The following is an 18,653-nucleotide window of genomic DNA, read 5'->3' on the forward strand; positions in this document are numbered from 1 at the left end:
AACAATAAATGGAGAGATGCCAAAAGAACACTGCATAGGAGAATACTGTCATAATAGATCTAAAGCAAGACCTGGTGTGATGTATTTTTAGTACATAAACCAGTATTGATGAAACAAAATACATCCTTTGGAACCTCTGACTTTTTCTTAGTTCAACTTCACTGCAGCTCAGGGTTCATTTTTTTTTTTTGATATTATTGGTGTTTAGATGTATCTAATATTTACCATATTGTGTAGTTCAAGAAAAGCAACGTGGCTTTAGTCCGGGCAGTGGAGCATCTTCTTTGTCCTTGTAGTACAGCTGAGGGGCTCATGGGAGTTTGGTTGCTCGGTCCATATGTGTGTTGGGGATCTTTTACAGACCAATTTGTGTATTTGGGGGTTCTGCAGGAGTCTGGGCTATCAGGGAGGCTTTTGAAGTCTATAGTCCTTGTATAACAAAAGTGATAGCCTCTTTTGTTGAGCTTTTTATAGTACAGACTGGTCTCTACCAATGCTGCCACTTGTCTCTGATGTTGACTGTGGTGTTTATGGGCAGGTTGTCATGGTAACGTTGTGAAGAGATGTCTAATCTTAATGCCTGCATTAGACCTTTACAGAAGTTGTGGTTCTGGTGGCATCTTCAAGTGATGACCTTCAGTATACACTGTGGCCAATGAGAAGTTCACGTTTTTCAACCGGAAAAATGCTGCCATTGTATCAGGGGTTGGTCTTTGCCTCAAGCAAGGGGGTTTAAGTATTGTTTGTTCTGTTATTTGTTTTGTCTTGTTCTAGAATGATGGTAGAATGGGGAGTGAGATGAATAGACACATGAAAAGTCAAATTAGAGCCATTCATGTAAGAGAGGGATAACTGGGGTTTTCTCCAGGTCCCATTTATCTCAGATGAGCCTGCAAACACTTCTCATTTACAGAAATATTGTCAAGTTGTGGGTGTCTAATGTGTATATTTTTTATGATTTATTAAATTCATTCTAAGTTCTGGGATTAAAAAAGTGTCAACATTTAACTTCAATGACTTTTAAAAACAAGAACTAGATTAACAAGTTTGAAATTATTGTTGATTTTCTTGAATCCATAAAAAGTGAAAATTATGCATACATAACTGAGCCAGAGATGATTAAAACAACATGCAGGCAGATGTAGATTCAAGGTTATCTTACTAAATTACTTTTTTACTATAATGTATTTTTTTCCTAACTGGAAGACATTTTTTTAAAAACATTTTAGATTCCCAAGCCAGAAATCCGATATTACTTGGAGCTCATTACCAAATATAAATCATCATAATGGAATCAGCTATAGTTGATCATACTCCCTAACAGGTGCTGTTAGCCTACTCAAGCTACTTTTAAAACCTTCACTGCCAATTACAGACTAATTGAAATGCAGAGATTTGATTTTTTTTTAATGTTTTGGAATAAAAATACAATAAATTCAAGCTTGTTCAATTCTTGTTTTTATTTAATTTATGCTGTTGTAAAATCTTTCTACACTTGGAAAAATGTTAACAAATGAGCATAAATGTTTATATTGTGTACTAAAATGCGATGACTTGTTTCATTACACTTCTTGAATGTCAAATAACTAGTTTTAGTAACATGTCTAGTAATTTCCCCAGTTCTTTTAAATCATTTTCTTCAGAAAGCCTTGAATGTTTGGTATTTGTATTATCACCAGTGAAGTCGTTGCTTCCTTTCTCTTTGAAAGAGAAACTAAATTTAGCCTGCTGCCTTATTGTCACTGATCGTGTTGGATTGTCTCATTTCCGTCGCAACATCAGTCAACGCCATTTTTCACATCCTTCTTTGGAGAACGAGTTCTTAGTTAAACATATCAAATTTACTGTAGTTAATCCGGGTGGCAACAGTCTCCAAAACGAGCACACCCACCCAAGCGGCAGCAGGCTTCCTGAGCCACGACGACATCGCAGAGTGACAGTTGATTTGACCAACAGGACGCCCCGTAGCAGCAGCGACCTCTCCGTCTGCACAACGGGCGGGATATCCGCAGTAGTAAGCTAGCTAATAACATGGCGAAGACTTACGATTACTTGTTTAAACTACTTTTAATCGGTGATTCGGGAGTCGGGAAAACCTGCGTGCTTTTCAGATTTTCAGAAGATGCCTTCAACTCAACGTTTATCTCAACTATAGGTGAGTGGAGCTCGCATCATTAACGCCTCAGCTGACTGAAAAGCGGTACCGGAGCTGCCCATCCCGTCATGCTAAGTTGGTGCTAACTTTTCTGGCTAGCATTCAGCGACTCAGGAAATGCCCAACCGGCTTGAGAGAGGGGTCTTTAGGAGACCTTCACTGATTTTTAACCTGACTTGAATGCTTTGTAAGCACGGATATCACTGATTTGTGTACATTTTGAGCGCGTTGTGGTTATTTTATAGGCTACACAGACGTTGACAGCTGAGGTAACGTGCTAAAAGGCTAAAGCAAGTTAGTTGGCAGTGTCATTTCCCTTATGACCAGCTGGCCTGTACTTCGATCTGTTGTTGACAACAGATCGAAAAACAATCTCCATTAATCTGACCATCACGAATATTTATCCAAAGATCACCCATGAAGGCCATTCAGTTTGGCTTATTTTACTGTGTTTAATGGACGATTATTATCACACCAATAAACATTAGCACAACTTGTAAAATGTACCGTAATTAACCACAACGACCGGTTTCTATTTGTTATCCAGGTTAGGCACGCACTTTGTGCAAACAAACGAACAGAGTCACATCTATAGGACAATAATTGCATTTATTTGAATCAAAATTTGTTGAAGTAGTGTTATTTTACTCGAATAAATTCTTTGGGTATTTCACCCAAGATGACTAAAAGAAAATATAGTGATGCGCTGATCAGGCTTTTTCTGGCCACCTATTTTTTATTATTTCAATCAGCATTAGTTTTAAATCTTATATGAAATAAAGGAATTATAATAAAATTCAAAGTTATAGACTGTATATCCCTAACTAATAAACAATTAAACCATAAATAGTAGATATTGTGATTGGCGTAAAAGGCATATATTATCTTTCTAATGTAAAAGACTCTGAATTCAGTTGTAAGATGTCATGACATTTAATATCGTCGATCATTGGTGTCCATATGTTGGACAAAGTATGCCAATTACAGATATGACTGTGGCACCTCATAGTTAGATCTATTGGTGGCTTTTTTTTTGTCATGCCAGTACAATTAAAAGCCATGTGTTTAATAAAAGAGGTTGGGCAAGTCGACGTAAAACCTTCGTAACAAAGAAACTTAACCCTTTTTTAAGTGGCATCAGTCCCCACATGGATGAGTGGGTGTAGCTGATTGATGGATGGATGTTTAAAATGCAGTAACTAAACGTTGTTTTTAAAGTGTGGTGTTCCAAAAGTAATACTTCAGTACTCTAATCTTGGGTTATTTCCTAAACAGCATACACAGTTTTGTTGCTTACTGAAAATACTCAGGTTTTGTTTGATTTTCTTTGTTTTTTTCCCCCCCAGGTATTGACTTCAAAATCAGAACAATAGAATTAGATGGAAAGAAGATCAAACTACAGATATGGTGAGATGGACAAATGCTGAATATTTAATACTAGTTCTAGGTAGTTCCTAGTATATATTATCACAATAAGCTTATTTATTAATTTTTTATTGACAAAGTGGTTACTTACAGCAGCAGATCTAACAAGTGTATAAACAAATGACAGTGAGAACCGTCTAATGCAATCTAATTTTGTAAGCCGCTGCAGTAAAAAAGGAAACTTTACCGAAATAGATATATATATATATATTTTTCATGTGTGTAGGGACACAGCGGGGCAAGAGAGGTTCAGGACCATCACAACAGCCTATTACAGAGGAGCCATGGTAAGATCCATTGTCATCTTTACTCATGATGCGTTGAAACTGAACAGGTGCAGCGACATTCATTTAGCTACTAGCGGTTAATCCTTTACCTTTTCAGAAACACGCCTCATATTGGTGTTCTTGTTTATGCTTTACACACCTCAAAATAAGGAGTGTTTTGTTTGCCTTTTGTGTAGTACAGGCTTAGCTGCATGCTTTTGTCTTAATTTGAAAATATAAAGCTGAGTCAGATAAACATTACAGAAAATGCTACTGGATCTAGCAAACAGATAAATTGGAAATGGAATCAGTTTTAAATTTTTTTTTTTTTTTTTCCTAAATGTTTTTTTCTGACTTCTCCAGGGCATCATGTTAGTGTATGACATTACCAACGAGAAGTCCTTTGACAACATCAAGAACTGGATAAGGAATATAGAAGAGGTAAACACTTAGATTCTTGGTGCCAAAATTCTGCAAAGATTACAGTAGTGAAAACATTTCACCACTGCAAGCACCCATTTACCTCACCATATTTTGTTTTTCTTGCAGCATGCCTCCGCAGACGTAGAGAGGATGGTCCTGGGGAATAAATGTGATGTCAATGACAAGCGGCAAGTGTCCAAAGACAGAGGAGAGAAAGTAAGAATAGCTGGGATGTCATGGTGTCTTTTGTTTTTTCCCCCCTTGCATCGTTTCTGACTTTTTTTTTCTCTGAACCTGTTCAGCTGGCACTGGAGTACGGGATCAAGTTCATGGAAACGAGTGCAAAAGCGAACATCAATGTGGAGAATGTGAGTCCCTTCCTTTTCTTTCTATACTTTTATTACTCAGAAAACCAGTGAGAATAGCCCACATGTTACAGGATGGCGTACGAGTGCTTCAACCTATTGGGGCTCCTTAGTTTTGCGATTATTGAAAAAGCAACAACCGGCTGCATTACCAGACTCTATGCTTGTATTTTATTACCTGCAGATATAAAATAGCGTGGGCTTAATCAGTAGAGTGGTGCTTCTTTAATTTTCACACTGTTTGTGTTTAGGTGGGCATAGGGCTGGACAGTAAATCAATAACAATATATATCACAATAGACACGTGATCAGTTTTGATTGATAATACATTCGATAGTTTTCAGTAATTTCGCTGAACTCGGATCTAGAACCGCACAGCCTTCTCGGGGATGCAGGCAGAGGAATGGCTTTATCGGGAAGGCTAGAGGCATCAACTGACTCACTCTGGTTACCTAGCAACAACAACTTGCGCATCAGCAGTTTAAAAGTTTCACTACCGTGCCTCATAACTACTTAAAACTAAAAAGAACGCCGTGGAGTGGTAACCGTGGATAAAGGTTAAAAGTTTGGTGGTATTTCAGATATTTAAAACAAAAGAAACAAATCAGTAATTATCCATATTAACCGATATAAATGTCTTATATTGTGATGTGTTTTTCAGCCATATTGCCAGGAGTATTTCAAAGCAGTTCAAAAATTTCTTCAAGTGTGGGGAGAATGTTTCGTTCAGGCAGCTGACCTGCAGCGCGCAGCAACTGGTATCTCTTTTGGCTGCTGAAAAGAACTCTGCCTCTGACTCTTTCTCTGGTTTTACAATTTGGAGAACTTGAAATCCTAGGACATGGTGACAAAAACCTCATTAAAAGGTTTACGTCCGACACTCTTCAGAGTCCATGCATCTGAGGTGTTGCATATTTAATGAGGATAATAAATGGAGACGGCGCCTCCTGCATTTGTCTAAACCGGCTCCCTCGCAGGGATGAGCATATTCGTAGAAGTAACGTCGTCTGATTGTCACGGCAAAACGACTACATGTTTAATCCTGAATCACGTCTGTGGTGCATCTGGTTTCATGTGGGGGAAAGATAACAGACCATTTGGTTTCCTTTTCTGTCTTTTTCTTTTTTTTTCCCCCCACTTAGGTTATCTTCTCACACAGCCACAAGCTACCACCTCTCCTGAAGCATTCATCTGAGACGCAACTAATGTGCATGCTTGTTTTTGTCTGCAGGCCTTCCTAACCCTCGCCAGAGATATTAAGGCAAAGATGGACAAGAAACTGGTAAGAGTGAAAACGTGGCGCGACGCAGTTTACTGGCGGTTGGGCAGAATCGTTTTTGCCGTTTTCTCAAAACTGGAAAACTGTCTGTTTCAGGAGGGCAACAACCCTCAGAGCAGCAACCCGGGAGTCAAGATTTCAGAGCAGCCCAAGAAGAGCAGCTTCTTCCGCTGCACGCTTCTGTGAGAAAGACGGAAGCGCCGACATCCACCTTCGCCTTAACTGCGTCCCCCACTGGACAGAACTGGACAGAGCACACTCTGATGCCTGTTTTATTCTTCCTCCCTCGTCTTCCTTCTTCTGATTTATCCTGTGATTAATTAGATAAAAGAAAAAAAAAAAAAAAGAAAGAAATCCCTCCTAGTCTTCCTACCTGTGGATTTAGCAGCTGCGGCCTCGGTTACACACCGACAGCTTCGACTTGAATCCAGAAATTTTATTCACTTTTAAAGGTTGTCTCCTGGTGAGACACTGAAGACGATCAAACCTTTTCCGCCTGCTTTTCTTGGCGTCTGTCATTAAAAAAAAAAATCCTATTTATTTCATCCTTCTAGACAACAGGACCCCAGATTCTGCTACATGTTTGCACTGACAGCTCGGTCGAGATTTTCTTTTGTTTTTACATCTACGACATGTAAAATGCAGCATGTAAATATCTATGTGTATCACTGATTATGAAAACGTACCTTTTACTCATCACACCTCCTCGTGGGATTTACATTTCCTGTCCGTCTTTATCGTTCTCCGTAGGTTGAAACATTCCACGCTTCTCGCTAACACTTTGATGTGCAATGTGACGTATGTCCGGCCTCTGGTCTGCGCTCATTAAGCACGCAGGCGGTTGCCCTGTAGTCGGTGCAGTCTGAGTTCAAGTAAGACGAACAGCCGCACTCACACCCAAACACCCGGAGAGGATAGTGCAGAAGGAATCGGAGCGACGATGAAATCATTGTTTTCCGCTTTTGTTTTTTTGTTTTTTTTTTACTTGATCTACTTGTCCGTTCCAATGGGGGAACACGTACTCGACAGTTTCCTGGGCCTTGGATTGGGGCTGTGCTGTAGCAGTATTTATGGAGTGAAGCAAGACATAGCACCAAAATGACAAAGTGCCCTTTTTATGTTCTTATTGAGTATGCACTTTTTCCTTTTTGTTCTTCCTGTTTATACAAGAAAAGAAAGAAAAAAAGTTCTTAACATTTATTGACTGTTGCAAGTCTTAACTGAAAGAAATAAAAGATATTAATGCACAAGAGATTTATTTACCGGCTTCGGTCCTCCTGAAAAACACCTGAGCTGTGACGCCTCTAAGCCATCGAGACCCGTTAGTCCTCTACCAAAGCATTCCCACTTTCTGGTTGAATGTTTCTGCAGATCGCAGTTAAAGACGGTCTGCGTCGGCGTGAACCTGCCGTCGCAGCATTCTGCCTGCGCATGGTAAAACCTAAGGAATAAAAATGAACAACGGTTTTGCACGTGATTCAACGTGCTTTGTTTGAAATTAGGAACGCACTGATCTCCAGAATTTTGTTCACAGGGTTAAAAATAGGAAATTATTAGAAATCTGAGTTCATATCGGAAGTCATTCCAATGAGAGTCTCTTAATTACTCGTGGTGCTATGAAAGTTACTGAATCACACGTGTAACTTCATGTTTCGTCTGTGGTTAACTTTTGAGTTTCAGCTTTTGGTTTGATTTCAGCAGTTCTCTGAAGACCCATTTGATTAAAGCACCATCTGATTAGTGAATTGATTCTCTGTCTTTCTGAATCGGACAGTGTTCACATGTCTTCAACATTCCTAAAGTCGGGTTGGGATTTCCTCAGAGATTATCAATGGACTCGGTGTGGAAAATACATAAAATAAATACTTCAGCAATTGTAAATAAGATCTTCAATGATTGTACTGTAGTTTCATAAATCCTATTGATCTACACTTTTTGTAGATACATGTACCTTTGATTTATTAAAAAGATTCTTTGACATGTTTCGGTGTTCTCTGTTGCGTATCTGGAGCTGGGTTTTTCTTTGCGAGTTCAGCGCTTCACTCAGATTTTCTGCAGTTTTCAATCAGGAATCACATGAGAGGTTCTGTTCTAGGGGAGTTAATGTCGGGTTTTATAATTTTTAACTTGGTATTTATTTGCTTATAATGTCTGCATTTAAGGAAGTAAGGAACATGTGATCGGTCGGATATACGTCAATCTCGACAATCGACGTGATTCACGACAAGATTTAAAAAGGTTCTTTACTAGGATCGGGTTACGCAACTTGTTTGTATTTTTTTACCTTGAATCTTATTGCATTTTAATAATACATTTTATCTGGAGATGCTTTTCTTTCAAGGACAACATACACAAAATCAGTTATAAAATAAGTCAGTTAAACGTTTTGTCACATTACAACACCTTAAATTTTATTTTTGTTAGATTTTAATCAATTAGCACAAAATTCATGCTTGCGTGTGCTGTAGGAAAACCAAGCTGGTTTTCAAACATTTACAAATAAGATTTGATAAGTTTGATTAAAATTTGAATGCAAACTCCATAAATATCAGAACCACAGTTTGCTGCATTTCCATATTCTATCCACAGATTGTAAAATGGATTTAGTGCCGAGTTTTGACGGGACTAATCTAACACATGAATATTGTTAGATCTGAGCCACTCCATTGTAACTCTGGCTGTGTGTTTTAGTCTTGTACTGGTGAATGTAAGTCGTTAGAAGCCTCCTGGATTGTTCTGTGTAAAGCTCTGCTGGTGGAGATGTGCTCAAGGTGATCTGCAATGTCAGTTTTTGCATTTTGCATGTCAACAAACAGATCTAATTTTGGTCTCATCTGAAGAAGATCGTCTTCCAAGTTTATTTCCCCCTTTAATGTCTTCTGGCAAACAGGAAACAGGATTTTCTGTTGTTTCTATTTCCACGATATCTTTCTGTTCCTCTTCCATGAGGCCATATTTGTGAAGAGACTTACCAGTAATTGTTGATAGAGTTACTCTGAGCTGCCTTTCTTGTTTGTTTGACCAGCCTGTCATTTTTGATGGACAACAACAWCATGATAAACTTCAGATGTCGTTTTATAACCTAACTGTGCTTTAAACGCCTCCACAACTTTATCCCTGTCTCTCGATCATTGTGATGCTACTTTATTAGTTGTTTTTCTCCGGTAAATCTGTTAGGCTTTTAAACAGCCATATACTGATATTAAGTTGTTTTTTTTTTTTCAGGGATAAGATAGGCAGAATGTAAATGTCAATGAAATTTTTTTACTATGTACAATTTTGTGGGAAGCTTGTAGTTGTAACATGGCAGAGTAAGAAACATAGTATTTAATGGTTCACTTGGGTTCACATTTGAAAGTGCTGCCAGACATGTACGTATGTTGGTTCCTCCAGGTACTCACACTTCCTCCAGCAGATGAAACACACGCACGCCAGGTTAATTCGCAGCCCTGAATTACCTCACGTAAAAGTGAGTTTGTTCATAGTTGATTTTCTGTGTGGTGATAGCCTGGAAACCTTTTCAATGTGAACCGCACCTCTCGCCTTCTGACAGCATGTGAAGGCCCCAGCAGAACCTCATAACCTTATAAGGGCTCAACAACTGAAGAATGTGTATAGTTTGCATTTTGTTTATCCTTCTACACCAGTATTTGCTTGGTTTTGTGCAAATATTAAGGATTTTCAACGCTAATTTGTCAGTTTATAAAGTTTTCAAAAGTGAAAATGTGGCTCATTTAAATACCTCACACAATTGTTCCCACTTTAATCACATACTATATTTTCCACAGTTAACAGCAAGCTAAATAAGACTACCCTGATGTACTACTAAAGACAACATAATAAGAATTTATTCTGTTAATTTACTCCTCTATTAATACACATTCTGCACGAAACATGTGCAATTAATAAAAATCCACATCTTACACTTGTTCAAACTACTTTCCTTGAAGTGAATGATTTTTTTTTCAAATGGTAAATGCTTCTGTGTGCAAATTTCAATATTATTTGTTCTCTTTAGTACTTGTTTTTATATTATTCATTTTCAAGGCATCTTTGGTGCCTTGATTTGACAAGGGATGTGCTTTAGTGTTTTGGTGTGTGTACTGTGTGAATAAACGGAAGTGAATTCCCAATTAAGCATCAAAGCAAACAAAGCTGCCTTGTCATTTAAAACCCTGCAGTAAAGCATCTGACTGCTTTTGGAGCAAATCCTAACTGCTCGCACAGCATGAGTTTGATAAAATGTGATGTTTCGAAACACATAACTTTCACTTGTGTGATGCAAATGTTTCTGCATTACTGCTGACAGCCACACTTTCATTTCTGTGCTGTGCTATGAAAATAATTAGTGTTATATCTGGCAGGTGGTGGCAAGCTGTCTGAAGGGAGACCTTCACACACAAAATGACCTGTTGTGCACACCTATAACTAACACCTATAACTAATCTTATACAAATAAACATACAAATAAACTGGCCACTGGTACACTTCCTTTTCCTGCAAGTAGGTCAAATGTGTGTGTACTATAAGCTGCAGCCTGCAATTGTTTTTTTTGCCAAAATATATTAACTGCTTGTGCAGGACAGAGATGTGAAGTGAGACCACAAAGTGACAAATACCAGGTTACAACAAAGCTTTTACTTGCGTTTCCCCTCCATTCACGCAAAAACAAAGTTCAATCTATCAAATAAAATGGCTCCCTTTTTTTTTGTGGAAACAAATGCGTGAATGCTTGTAAAGAGTGCATTTACACGCAAATGGAGAAGAGTCCTCGAAAAAATACTTCCGTGGCGTCCGACACTTCTGTTTTACAAACAGTCACAGAGGGAAATCAGTGTGCTTTGACCTTTATTCAGGCATCATCTGAGTCACTTGTCATGCTGGAGGGCCGTCCTGAAAACGCCTTTGTCTAAGTGCAGTGAATCAGATCATAAAGCTGTTAATTTGTCACCGAAAGCACACAGCAGACTAATTCGTTTGTTGACTGGGATTTTATTATTTTCCACGAAGTCTCTCTTGGTAATGCTGGTAGGGATGGTTAATTTCTTTTTGCATTAAATCCAAGAAGTTTCAAACTGAAAACAGCAAAAGGTGGGATTTTGTGTGTCGTGAGTCAGAGCTGACCTTTAAGATTTGCACAAAAACCAGCTTGTTCTGACATCACTATCTGGCTCCTGGCAAGCCAGAACAATAAATGAAGACTGATACAACTCAGGCTGCAGATGCTGGCAGTTTGTGATGGATCGCTGCTTTATTGCAGCTTCAGGGTCGTTGTCCAAGTTTTGATTCAGGAAAAAAAATTACTCTGAAGATTTACTGCAATACTAAATTAAAAACACTCCCATAACCTCTCACCTTTGTAGACTGGAACAGATGTAGGTTATGTAACACTGACAGGAGTGTAAGTCAAGTCATGAGTCACTCAATTGTTTTTTTTTTCCCCCCCTCATAATCTTAAACACATGAGAACATCTGCTTCCACAGAAAGAGAAATTGCATTTAGAGGTGATTTAACCCTGTGTTTGACCAAGCATCAGACATCTGGATACAAACTGCACTGTAAAAGGATTTACACCCACTATGTGGCATTACAACATCAGTAGACGGTCGAGAGATGTGTGTTTAACCAGCACAGAGTATTTTATAATTGTGGAACTGAATGAAAATTTGACAAATTGGGATTTTTACATTTTTATGAGTAAAATTTTCAAAGTTGTAGTGTTTATTTATAGTCAGTCCCTTTTCCCTGATGCCCATAAATAAAATTCACTACAATCAGCTGCCTTTAGGCATCAATAAATTGTTGGATAGAGTCAACCTGAGTGTAAGTTAAACTCAGTAATAAAACAGCTGTACAGTGAAAGGATTGAGAGTTGGAGGACATTACACAAGGAGGAACACAGCAGACGGGTCAGGAATAAAGTTGTTTAATAGCTGGTGTTAAGTCATGCAACAGTGTCTTAAACATTAAGCAACTCACAAAGTACCATTAAATCCATTATCCTAAAACTGAAAGAGGATGGCACATCTGCAGCTCTCTTAAACTGAGAGACGATGCAAGGAGAGCATGAATCAGAAAAGCAGCCAAGAGGCCCGTTGTGCCTCGGGAGGGACTGCAATGATCAGCAGCTCAAGAGGGGCAAGTTGTGCACTTCACAAATTTGGCCTTCAGGGAACATCAACATGAAGAAAACTGTTGTGGAAGAAAGACAAATGAAATCCCATTTATGACATGATTTATGCCGCATACGGAACGGAGCAACATCTGGTACAAGGTGCTCTGGTAAGATGAGACCAAACTTGAACTTTTGCCCAACAAACAAAATGCTGTGTGGAAAACTGATATCGAATATCAGCCTGAAAAACTGTGAAGCAAAGTGGTGCAAGTATCCGTCCTGCTGCTGGGTTGCTTTTCAGCAGCAGACACGGTGGAGGCTGGTCAAAGGTCACAGGAGAGATGGATGGTAGAAGAAAACCTGTTGGAAGCTGCAAAACACTTGAGATTCTGTTGGAGATTTGTCTAACAGCACAACAATGGTAAGATTTAATAAATTGATGTTCACAGACACTCTTCTTTTAAAAAAGACTGAACTTCTTTTAAAAAATGACTGAACTTCAGCTTTTATTCAAAGCATCACACTGTACATGTGAACAACTGATACAAACATGACTCCTCCCGAAATACGTGTAGCAAATCATAACTCTAAAAGTATTGACTCAGGGGAGAAAACTGTACAGGGACTCCACACATTTTTGATTTTTCTTCTCCATAAATAAATAATTGAAAACTACCTACTTACGTATTTTGCAGAACTTTACTTGATCTGTTGTAGCGTGAGAAATATGTTAAAAAATATATATAAAAATAGAATCAATTTGTAAATATTTTGCAAATGTAAAACACTGTGTGTGTTTTTTTTTTTTTTCCAAATATGTGTGACTGCTGTCACGGGAAGACTTTGCCTCCGCCCCCACGCAGGTGTTGACAGGCGACTGAGTTCTGCAACGTCATTTCACCCTGAAGCCATCAGAGAAGGTGAGTCACATTTGTGTTGCTCTGAGCTCAGATTTACGCAGCAAAAAAAAGAACTGGCGTGAATTTTCATTGTCGTCAACTGTAGCAGAGTTCTGTTTTACTCTTTAAAAGCAGCTTGTTTTATTTGGTTTGAATGAAAATGGTTAGAAGTTAAAGTTTGCTTTTGTGAAAAATCTTTGAGAGGAAAAAAGTTCCCAGTGCATTAAAAAAAAAAGGAACAATGAGTTTGTGGTTTTATGAACACTGTGTACAAATATCTAGTGTAGGTAATCAGTGAAATAAGTCTTTTGCATGCGCATTACAACAGAACTACATGATGTGCTTATTTTTGTCAGGACGATGGAGTGGAGTCAGTCGACACAGGGTCAAAAGGATCCTTTTACCTGGTTCACGGAGTCCCAGCTCCGGTCTGTGTTTGGGAACGGCTCGGTTCCAGACTGGTTTCATGGGATTATTACGAGGAAGTAAGTTTTCAAAGTCTATCACCATCTGCCATCTGTCACTGCGGCAGTAGGAATGTACAAGAGAGAACTGGGCTTTTACAAATCACACACAGGAATGATGTCAGTGTCACAGTGTTTGTTTTAGCAACCTTAAAATAGCTTACTAACGCAAGCTATTTTAAGGTTGCTTTAATGATTTTCTTGAAGACGATCAAATAAAAAAAAGACAGTTTTTAAAGAAAGTAAAAAAAAAGAGAAAATGCAAAAAGACCAATTAATGAAACCTTTGCTTAAAACTTCAAGTTTTGAATCCTCATCAATTACTGAACAGAAAATAAGTGGTGAGCACTTATTTCCTGTACAGGTGTTAATATGTTTTCACATAGTGCCACTTTAAAACTACCATACCACACTCACCATGAAACATGGTGGTGGTAGCATTAAGGTAGGGGGTGGTTTTCTTAGGCAGGCACAAGGAAGGTTGATGGCAAGGTGAACGTAGCTAAATACAGAACAATCCTTTTAGAGGAACAAAAAAAGAAGAAAAAAAACATAAAATCACATTAAAATGCATTGAAGTTGATGGATGTGACGTGACAAAACATTTCCTCCGGCAGACGTTTCCTCCTGCTGTACCAGTGAGAGTAATTACCAGCTGAAATGCAATTAGATTTTTATTAGAAAGTCATAATGTGCATCTGGTTTTCAGTTACTGCAATCTGTAAATGTACCTCTTCCTATAATTGCATCCGCAGACATGACTCCCACTGCTATTGGTATTTATAGAGTCAAGCAAAGCAGAAATCATCAGAATCTGCAAGAGAAAGATGCACAACTGCACAGCAACATTTCTGTCATTCACTTTCTTTCTCAGTTAGTTCCTTTCATTGTTCTGTGCTTGTTGCAAACCTGTGGTGCGTGCAGCATAAAAGTGAACAGTGATTGTTTGCAAATTGAAGGAAGGACATCTGCTGCTTGACCTATTAAAAAAACAACAATAGTTCTATTTGCTACAGCTTTGCTGCAATATTTACTCAGTCCTGACCTTTACTTGTGCTACAAATTGTTAATCTTTCGCACTCAACAGATCTGCTCACACCCAATTTAAACAATAGACCAAACAAGGTTAATCAGTACTGGATGGGTCTCAGTTCAGGATACTTACGATTCTAAAAGAAATCTTTTCTCAAAGCAAAACAAAACAAACACAGTCTGTCTACATTTAGTTATTATTCTGGACAGTTTATTTTCCATAATTTGTGAATGAGAGAATATGTTGTCATTATGCAAAAGTATTTTCTGTGGCTATTAAAACATTTAAAACGCGATAGTGGCGCAGCGCAAAACACATTTCCAGCTGAAAGTGCATGTGTGAAAGAGGCCTTTGTCTCTGCTGATTTGTGTAGGACAGCAGAAGAACGGCTCACGGTGAAGCCGCCTGGCTACTTCCTCATCAGAGTCAGCGAGAGCAGAGTTGGCTACACCCTGTCATATCGGTGAGTGTTCACAGCTTTGTTGTGCCGATTGAGTAAGAGGTCAAAATCATCACTGTGTTGTGTGGGCCTACCTCAGCGAAGATGAACACTGCAGGCATTTCATGATTGATGTCCTGGAGAATGGCCAGTACATCATAGTAGGGGATGACAGGACTCACAGGAGTCTGCAGCACCTGGTGGACTTTCACAGCCGGAATCCCATCATGCCTTTCAATCAGGTGCTCACAGTTGCTTGTGGACAGGTAAGAATATAAATGTCTCTGGTTTTGATGAATATTGCAAAATATCTCGATAAAAAAAAATGGCAAACAGTTGTATGGAAGTTGAATTAAGTCCAGAAGTGAATCAGTTGGTCTCATCTCATTTTAGTCATCCGCTGACCGTATAGACTATGCAGAACTACAGTTCTCCCAAAGACCCCGAAGCTACACCACCAGCGTGCTGCCAAATAACCTCCGACAGCCCAACCAGAGTCAACCACAACCAGCGAACGAGCTCCCACCCGCCCTTCCTTATCGACCCAACAACCCGAGGAACTCTGCACTCTTCATCCCAAACAGCCAACCAAACAGACTCTACCCTAGTTTGGAGGAAGATTTACAACACTTCACCGCTCCTCTTCCAGCTTCGGTAACGTGACGAGAAAAGACTGTTTTGTGGTCAAACTGGAAACAGAAGAATGTTTATGTATACATTTTTGATTTTCTTTCTTACTTTACATTGCATTTTGGTTCCCCTTTAACTTGTATTGAGGCAGCCTTTGCCTTTGCTTAGGATGTTTTACATATTGTACAAGCCAGAGATTTAGCACAGTTGAAATTAGTCTGATGAGATTTTACTCCAGGAAATGTAATGGACAAGTTTGTTCACAGATAACCCAGGATTTCAACAACCTTTTGCATTTTCTGCTTTACATTTAGTTACAAAAGCAGACATGTCCGCAGGGCAAAAAGCAGTTTTGAGCTGCCGGGTGGTGAGGTTATTAACACTACTGCCTCACACCTGGGTTTGACTTCCAGCTGGGGGTTTTCTTCGTGACGTTTTCAGTTTTCATGTTCTCACTTTACATGCAAGTACTCTGGCTTCCAAAAACATGCATGCTAAGTTAGATGTTGGAGGTCAATGCGCACCTTCATGTTTCAGTTCCTCTCAAAAATTAGAACGACCAAACACCACAGTTTGTGGCCCTGATACTGATCACCAACTTATTGCGCTCCATGTTTAAGATTCATGCATGAGATTTTCAAATCTAAATCCATGTGCCTTGCGTTTCATGTTTCTGATCTGCAGCCAGTGCCAAATATGAGGAAAAGCTCTCGGTGGATCCAGCCTCCTGAAGTCCCTTTGAGGAATCATGTTGTCCATAAGCAAAACCTGGTCTGCAGCAGAACAACCGTGGTGTCCGACAGCTCCTCTACACCGTCAGCCACCGAGAGAAAACTCTTCACCAACATCCAGTCAGTGAAGTTACAGGATCTGAGGCCATCGGTCGCTGTGAACCTGAAGAGCCTCAAGAAGAAATTCCAGAAGAAGACGAGCAACCCACCGGAAAACGTCTATGCAGAGATTACTAACGGGCCAAATGACAGCAGAGAAGTCACGGAAAACGAATACCAGGAAATCACAGGAGAGCTCACATTTCGTGCTCCCCCTCAACACCACACAGATGTGAAACTAAACGATCAAATGCTACCTCAGGAGTACGGATCGCCTCCACCTTTTGCTCCAGGCTACTGAGATACTGGCATTCATTTTAAAACTCCCTCTATTGACTGCATTGTGAATTACACTGCAACCCCACAAGTAGGTAGTAAGGAGAAATCACCGGATCAAGAAATCTTGACTACAAATTTGTGATGTGTAGAAAGGGGATGAATAAAATGTGGGCATGTATTTTATTTCCACAACACAAACCACCTTAATCACTCAGTTGACAGGTCAGATAGGACAAGTGTACATTTCATGAGGACTTGAAACTACTCAGCATATTCATCCTTTGACCTCAAAGCTCGTTTGTCTGGCATTGTGCTAAGTAAGTACATATATAACTTTTAGAGACTTAGGTCAACCTTAAAAAAATAATAAATTAGCCTGTTTGCTCAGCTTGATCACGATGTCAAATTTGTTTAATGTTTGCAGTTTTTAATTTTGAAAATCAGCAACAAAAAATGAACACATTCCCTGAGGCAAAATGGGAACAGTGACATCTTTCTTTGAAAACTGATGATCCAAACTAATCCAGATCTAATTTGGCTTTAAAAAAATATATTTTTGTTCCGTTTAAACAGTCAGATTCACTGTTACACTGTCTGAATGTTTTGTGACAACCTACAGAGCAGCACATGTAAATAAAGGCAACCTGCTGCAATTCTTATTTGTTAGGCATTAACTTTCCATAAATGTTTTACACTTCAATGAAGTAACAAATCCCTGCAAAGAATACTTGTGAAAAAAATCTTGTTTGATGCTACAGCAGACAAATGGGTGATACATTTGATAACATTTGTTATCAAAAAGGTGCAACTGGAAGAGAGGAAATGAATACTGGTCATACTGGTTTCACAGCTATAAAGTGAGTTAAAACAGTTGTTGCAAACAGTTTTCATTGAAATATGTATAATGTATAGTATGTACCTTTATAATTTACTAATGTATATTCATTACAGACTTTGGTGGATGCAAAACATGTTATTTCACATGTATACTTTTGATATATAGATGTAATATCGTTAAATGACCCAAATAAAGCACTTTAAGAGATGCACGATGTAGTATATGCAAATCCTGTGCAGTAGGTAATTAATTTTTAAACACAAAGAGCCTTTCAGTACACGCTCTGGTGTTTTGTCCCTGCCAGAGTTTCAGATCTTGTAGATTACATTTTTCAAGACAGATCAGAGCGCTGCATTCCAGTTTAATAGGAAACACATGTTCTACACTCATCATCAAGCTGGGAAGAACAGCACCAGCTAAATTTAAAGATAGACTTTGCAAGAACAAAAGCTTATCATAGAAGATGCTTTAGGCAAATACAACATTTCATTATATAACATTTTACTGGGCAGATTGACTATTTTTAGAATTTGAACATTTTACAGAAAAACCCCCAAAAAACAGTAGGCCGGGATAAATAAAGGGCTTACTGGGGGGAGGAGTTCAGCGATTACTTGCACAGTTTACCTTTGGTTATGATTCTGTGCACTCTAACATACAAACACAAATAGATGTGCACACATGCATGAAAACCATGTAAACATGGAAGCAAGTACAATAGTGCAATACGATGGAGATACAAGAGTTATGCTGCATCATCCATTATATTGGATGTTAGCCCCTTCCCAAATGTCATTGCTCGTCATAATAAAACATTTCAGATTTGATAATTGAAAACATATATAAATTGTTAATGTTGGGAGGAGAGATTGGCAGCTGGAACTGGGGCACAAATCCTGCATAAACTCTTTGACCATCTCTGGGGAAGAGTGTTTTTATAGTAAGGAAAATTATACAGTAATAATATTTAGTTAATATAATATATATAGTAAGAAAAATTATACAATTATTAGTGTCTGTATGACATGTGCTTATTAAAAGTTAAATTAAGACACATATTGTGTGATTATTAAACCAGTTTCATAGCATGTGATCCACAGGGAGTTATGCTGACTTTTTGAGCAATAGTAGTTATTATGTTAACAATAATAATACTATAACTTGGTCATAGTATTACTTCATATTATAGTCAAAAGCAGCACTTTAGACGAC

The 18,653-nt window shown here is 38.6% G+C and overlaps 2 protein-coding genes across 2 annotated transcripts; both read left to right on the forward strand.

Moving 5' to 3' along the window:
• The first annotated feature begins 1,882 nt into the window (after positions 1–1,882).
• On the forward strand, positions 1,883–7,896 carry LOC103463528 (ras-related protein Rab-8A). The gene is made up of 8 exons (XM_008406915.2): positions 1,883–2,155; positions 3,502–3,562; positions 3,807–3,867; positions 4,210–4,287; positions 4,396–4,485; positions 4,572–4,637; positions 5,866–5,916; positions 6,010–7,896. Exons 1-8 carry the CDS (start codon positions 2,032–2,034, stop codon positions 6,097–6,099), a joined length of 621 nt encoding a protein of 206 aa, XP_008405137.1. The 5' UTR covers positions 1,883–2,031; the 3' UTR covers positions 6,100–7,896.
• Positions 7,897–12,887: 4,991 nt separating this feature from the next.
• hsh2d (hematopoietic SH2 domain containing) lies at positions 12,888–17,649 on the forward strand. The gene is made up of 6 exons (XM_008406914.1): positions 12,888–12,949; positions 13,285–13,413; positions 14,799–14,888; positions 14,965–15,130; positions 15,258–15,518; positions 16,179–17,649. The coding sequence occupies exons 2-6, from the start codon at positions 13,289–13,291 to the stop codon at positions 16,623–16,625; spliced, it is 1,089 nt and encodes a 362-aa protein (XP_008405136.1). The 5' UTR covers positions 12,888–12,949; positions 13,285–13,288; the 3' UTR covers positions 16,626–17,649.
• The last annotated feature ends 1,004 nt before the right edge of the window (positions 17,650–18,653 follow it).

The sequence above is a fragment of the Poecilia reticulata genome, linkage group LG4 (genome assembly GCF_000633615.1).
Source record: "Poecilia reticulata strain Guanapo linkage group LG4, Guppy_female_1.0+MT, whole genome shotgun sequence".
Taxonomy (NCBI): Eukaryota; Metazoa; Chordata; class Actinopteri; order Cyprinodontiformes; family Poeciliidae; genus Poecilia; species Poecilia reticulata.

Bases quoted from the DNA above. Each gene is read 5' to 3' on its own strand.
- LOC103463528 (XM_008406915.2), top strand. From the start codon at position 2,032: ATGGCGAAGACTTACGATTACTTGTTTAAACTACTTTTAATCGGTGAT. The intron at 4,486-4,571 runs GTAAGAATAGCT...GAACCTGTTCAG, and splicing joins CCAAAGACAGAGGAGAGAAA to CTGGCACTGGAGTACGGGAT. The intron at 5,917-6,009 runs GTAAGAGTGAAA...TGTCTGTTTCAG, and splicing joins CAAAGATGGACAAGAAACTG to GAGGGCAACAACCCTCAGAG.
- hsh2d (XM_008406914.1), top strand. From the start codon at position 13,289: ATGGAGTGGAGTCAGTCGACACAGGGTCAAAAGGATCCTTTTACCTGG. The intron at 13,414-14,798 runs GTAAGTTTTCAA...TGATTTGTGTAG, and splicing joins CATGGGATTATTACGAGGAA to GACAGCAGAAGAACGGCTCA. The intron at 14,889-14,964 runs GTGAGTGTTCAC...GGCCTACCTCAG, and splicing joins GGCTACACCCTGTCATATCG to CGAAGATGAACACTGCAGGC.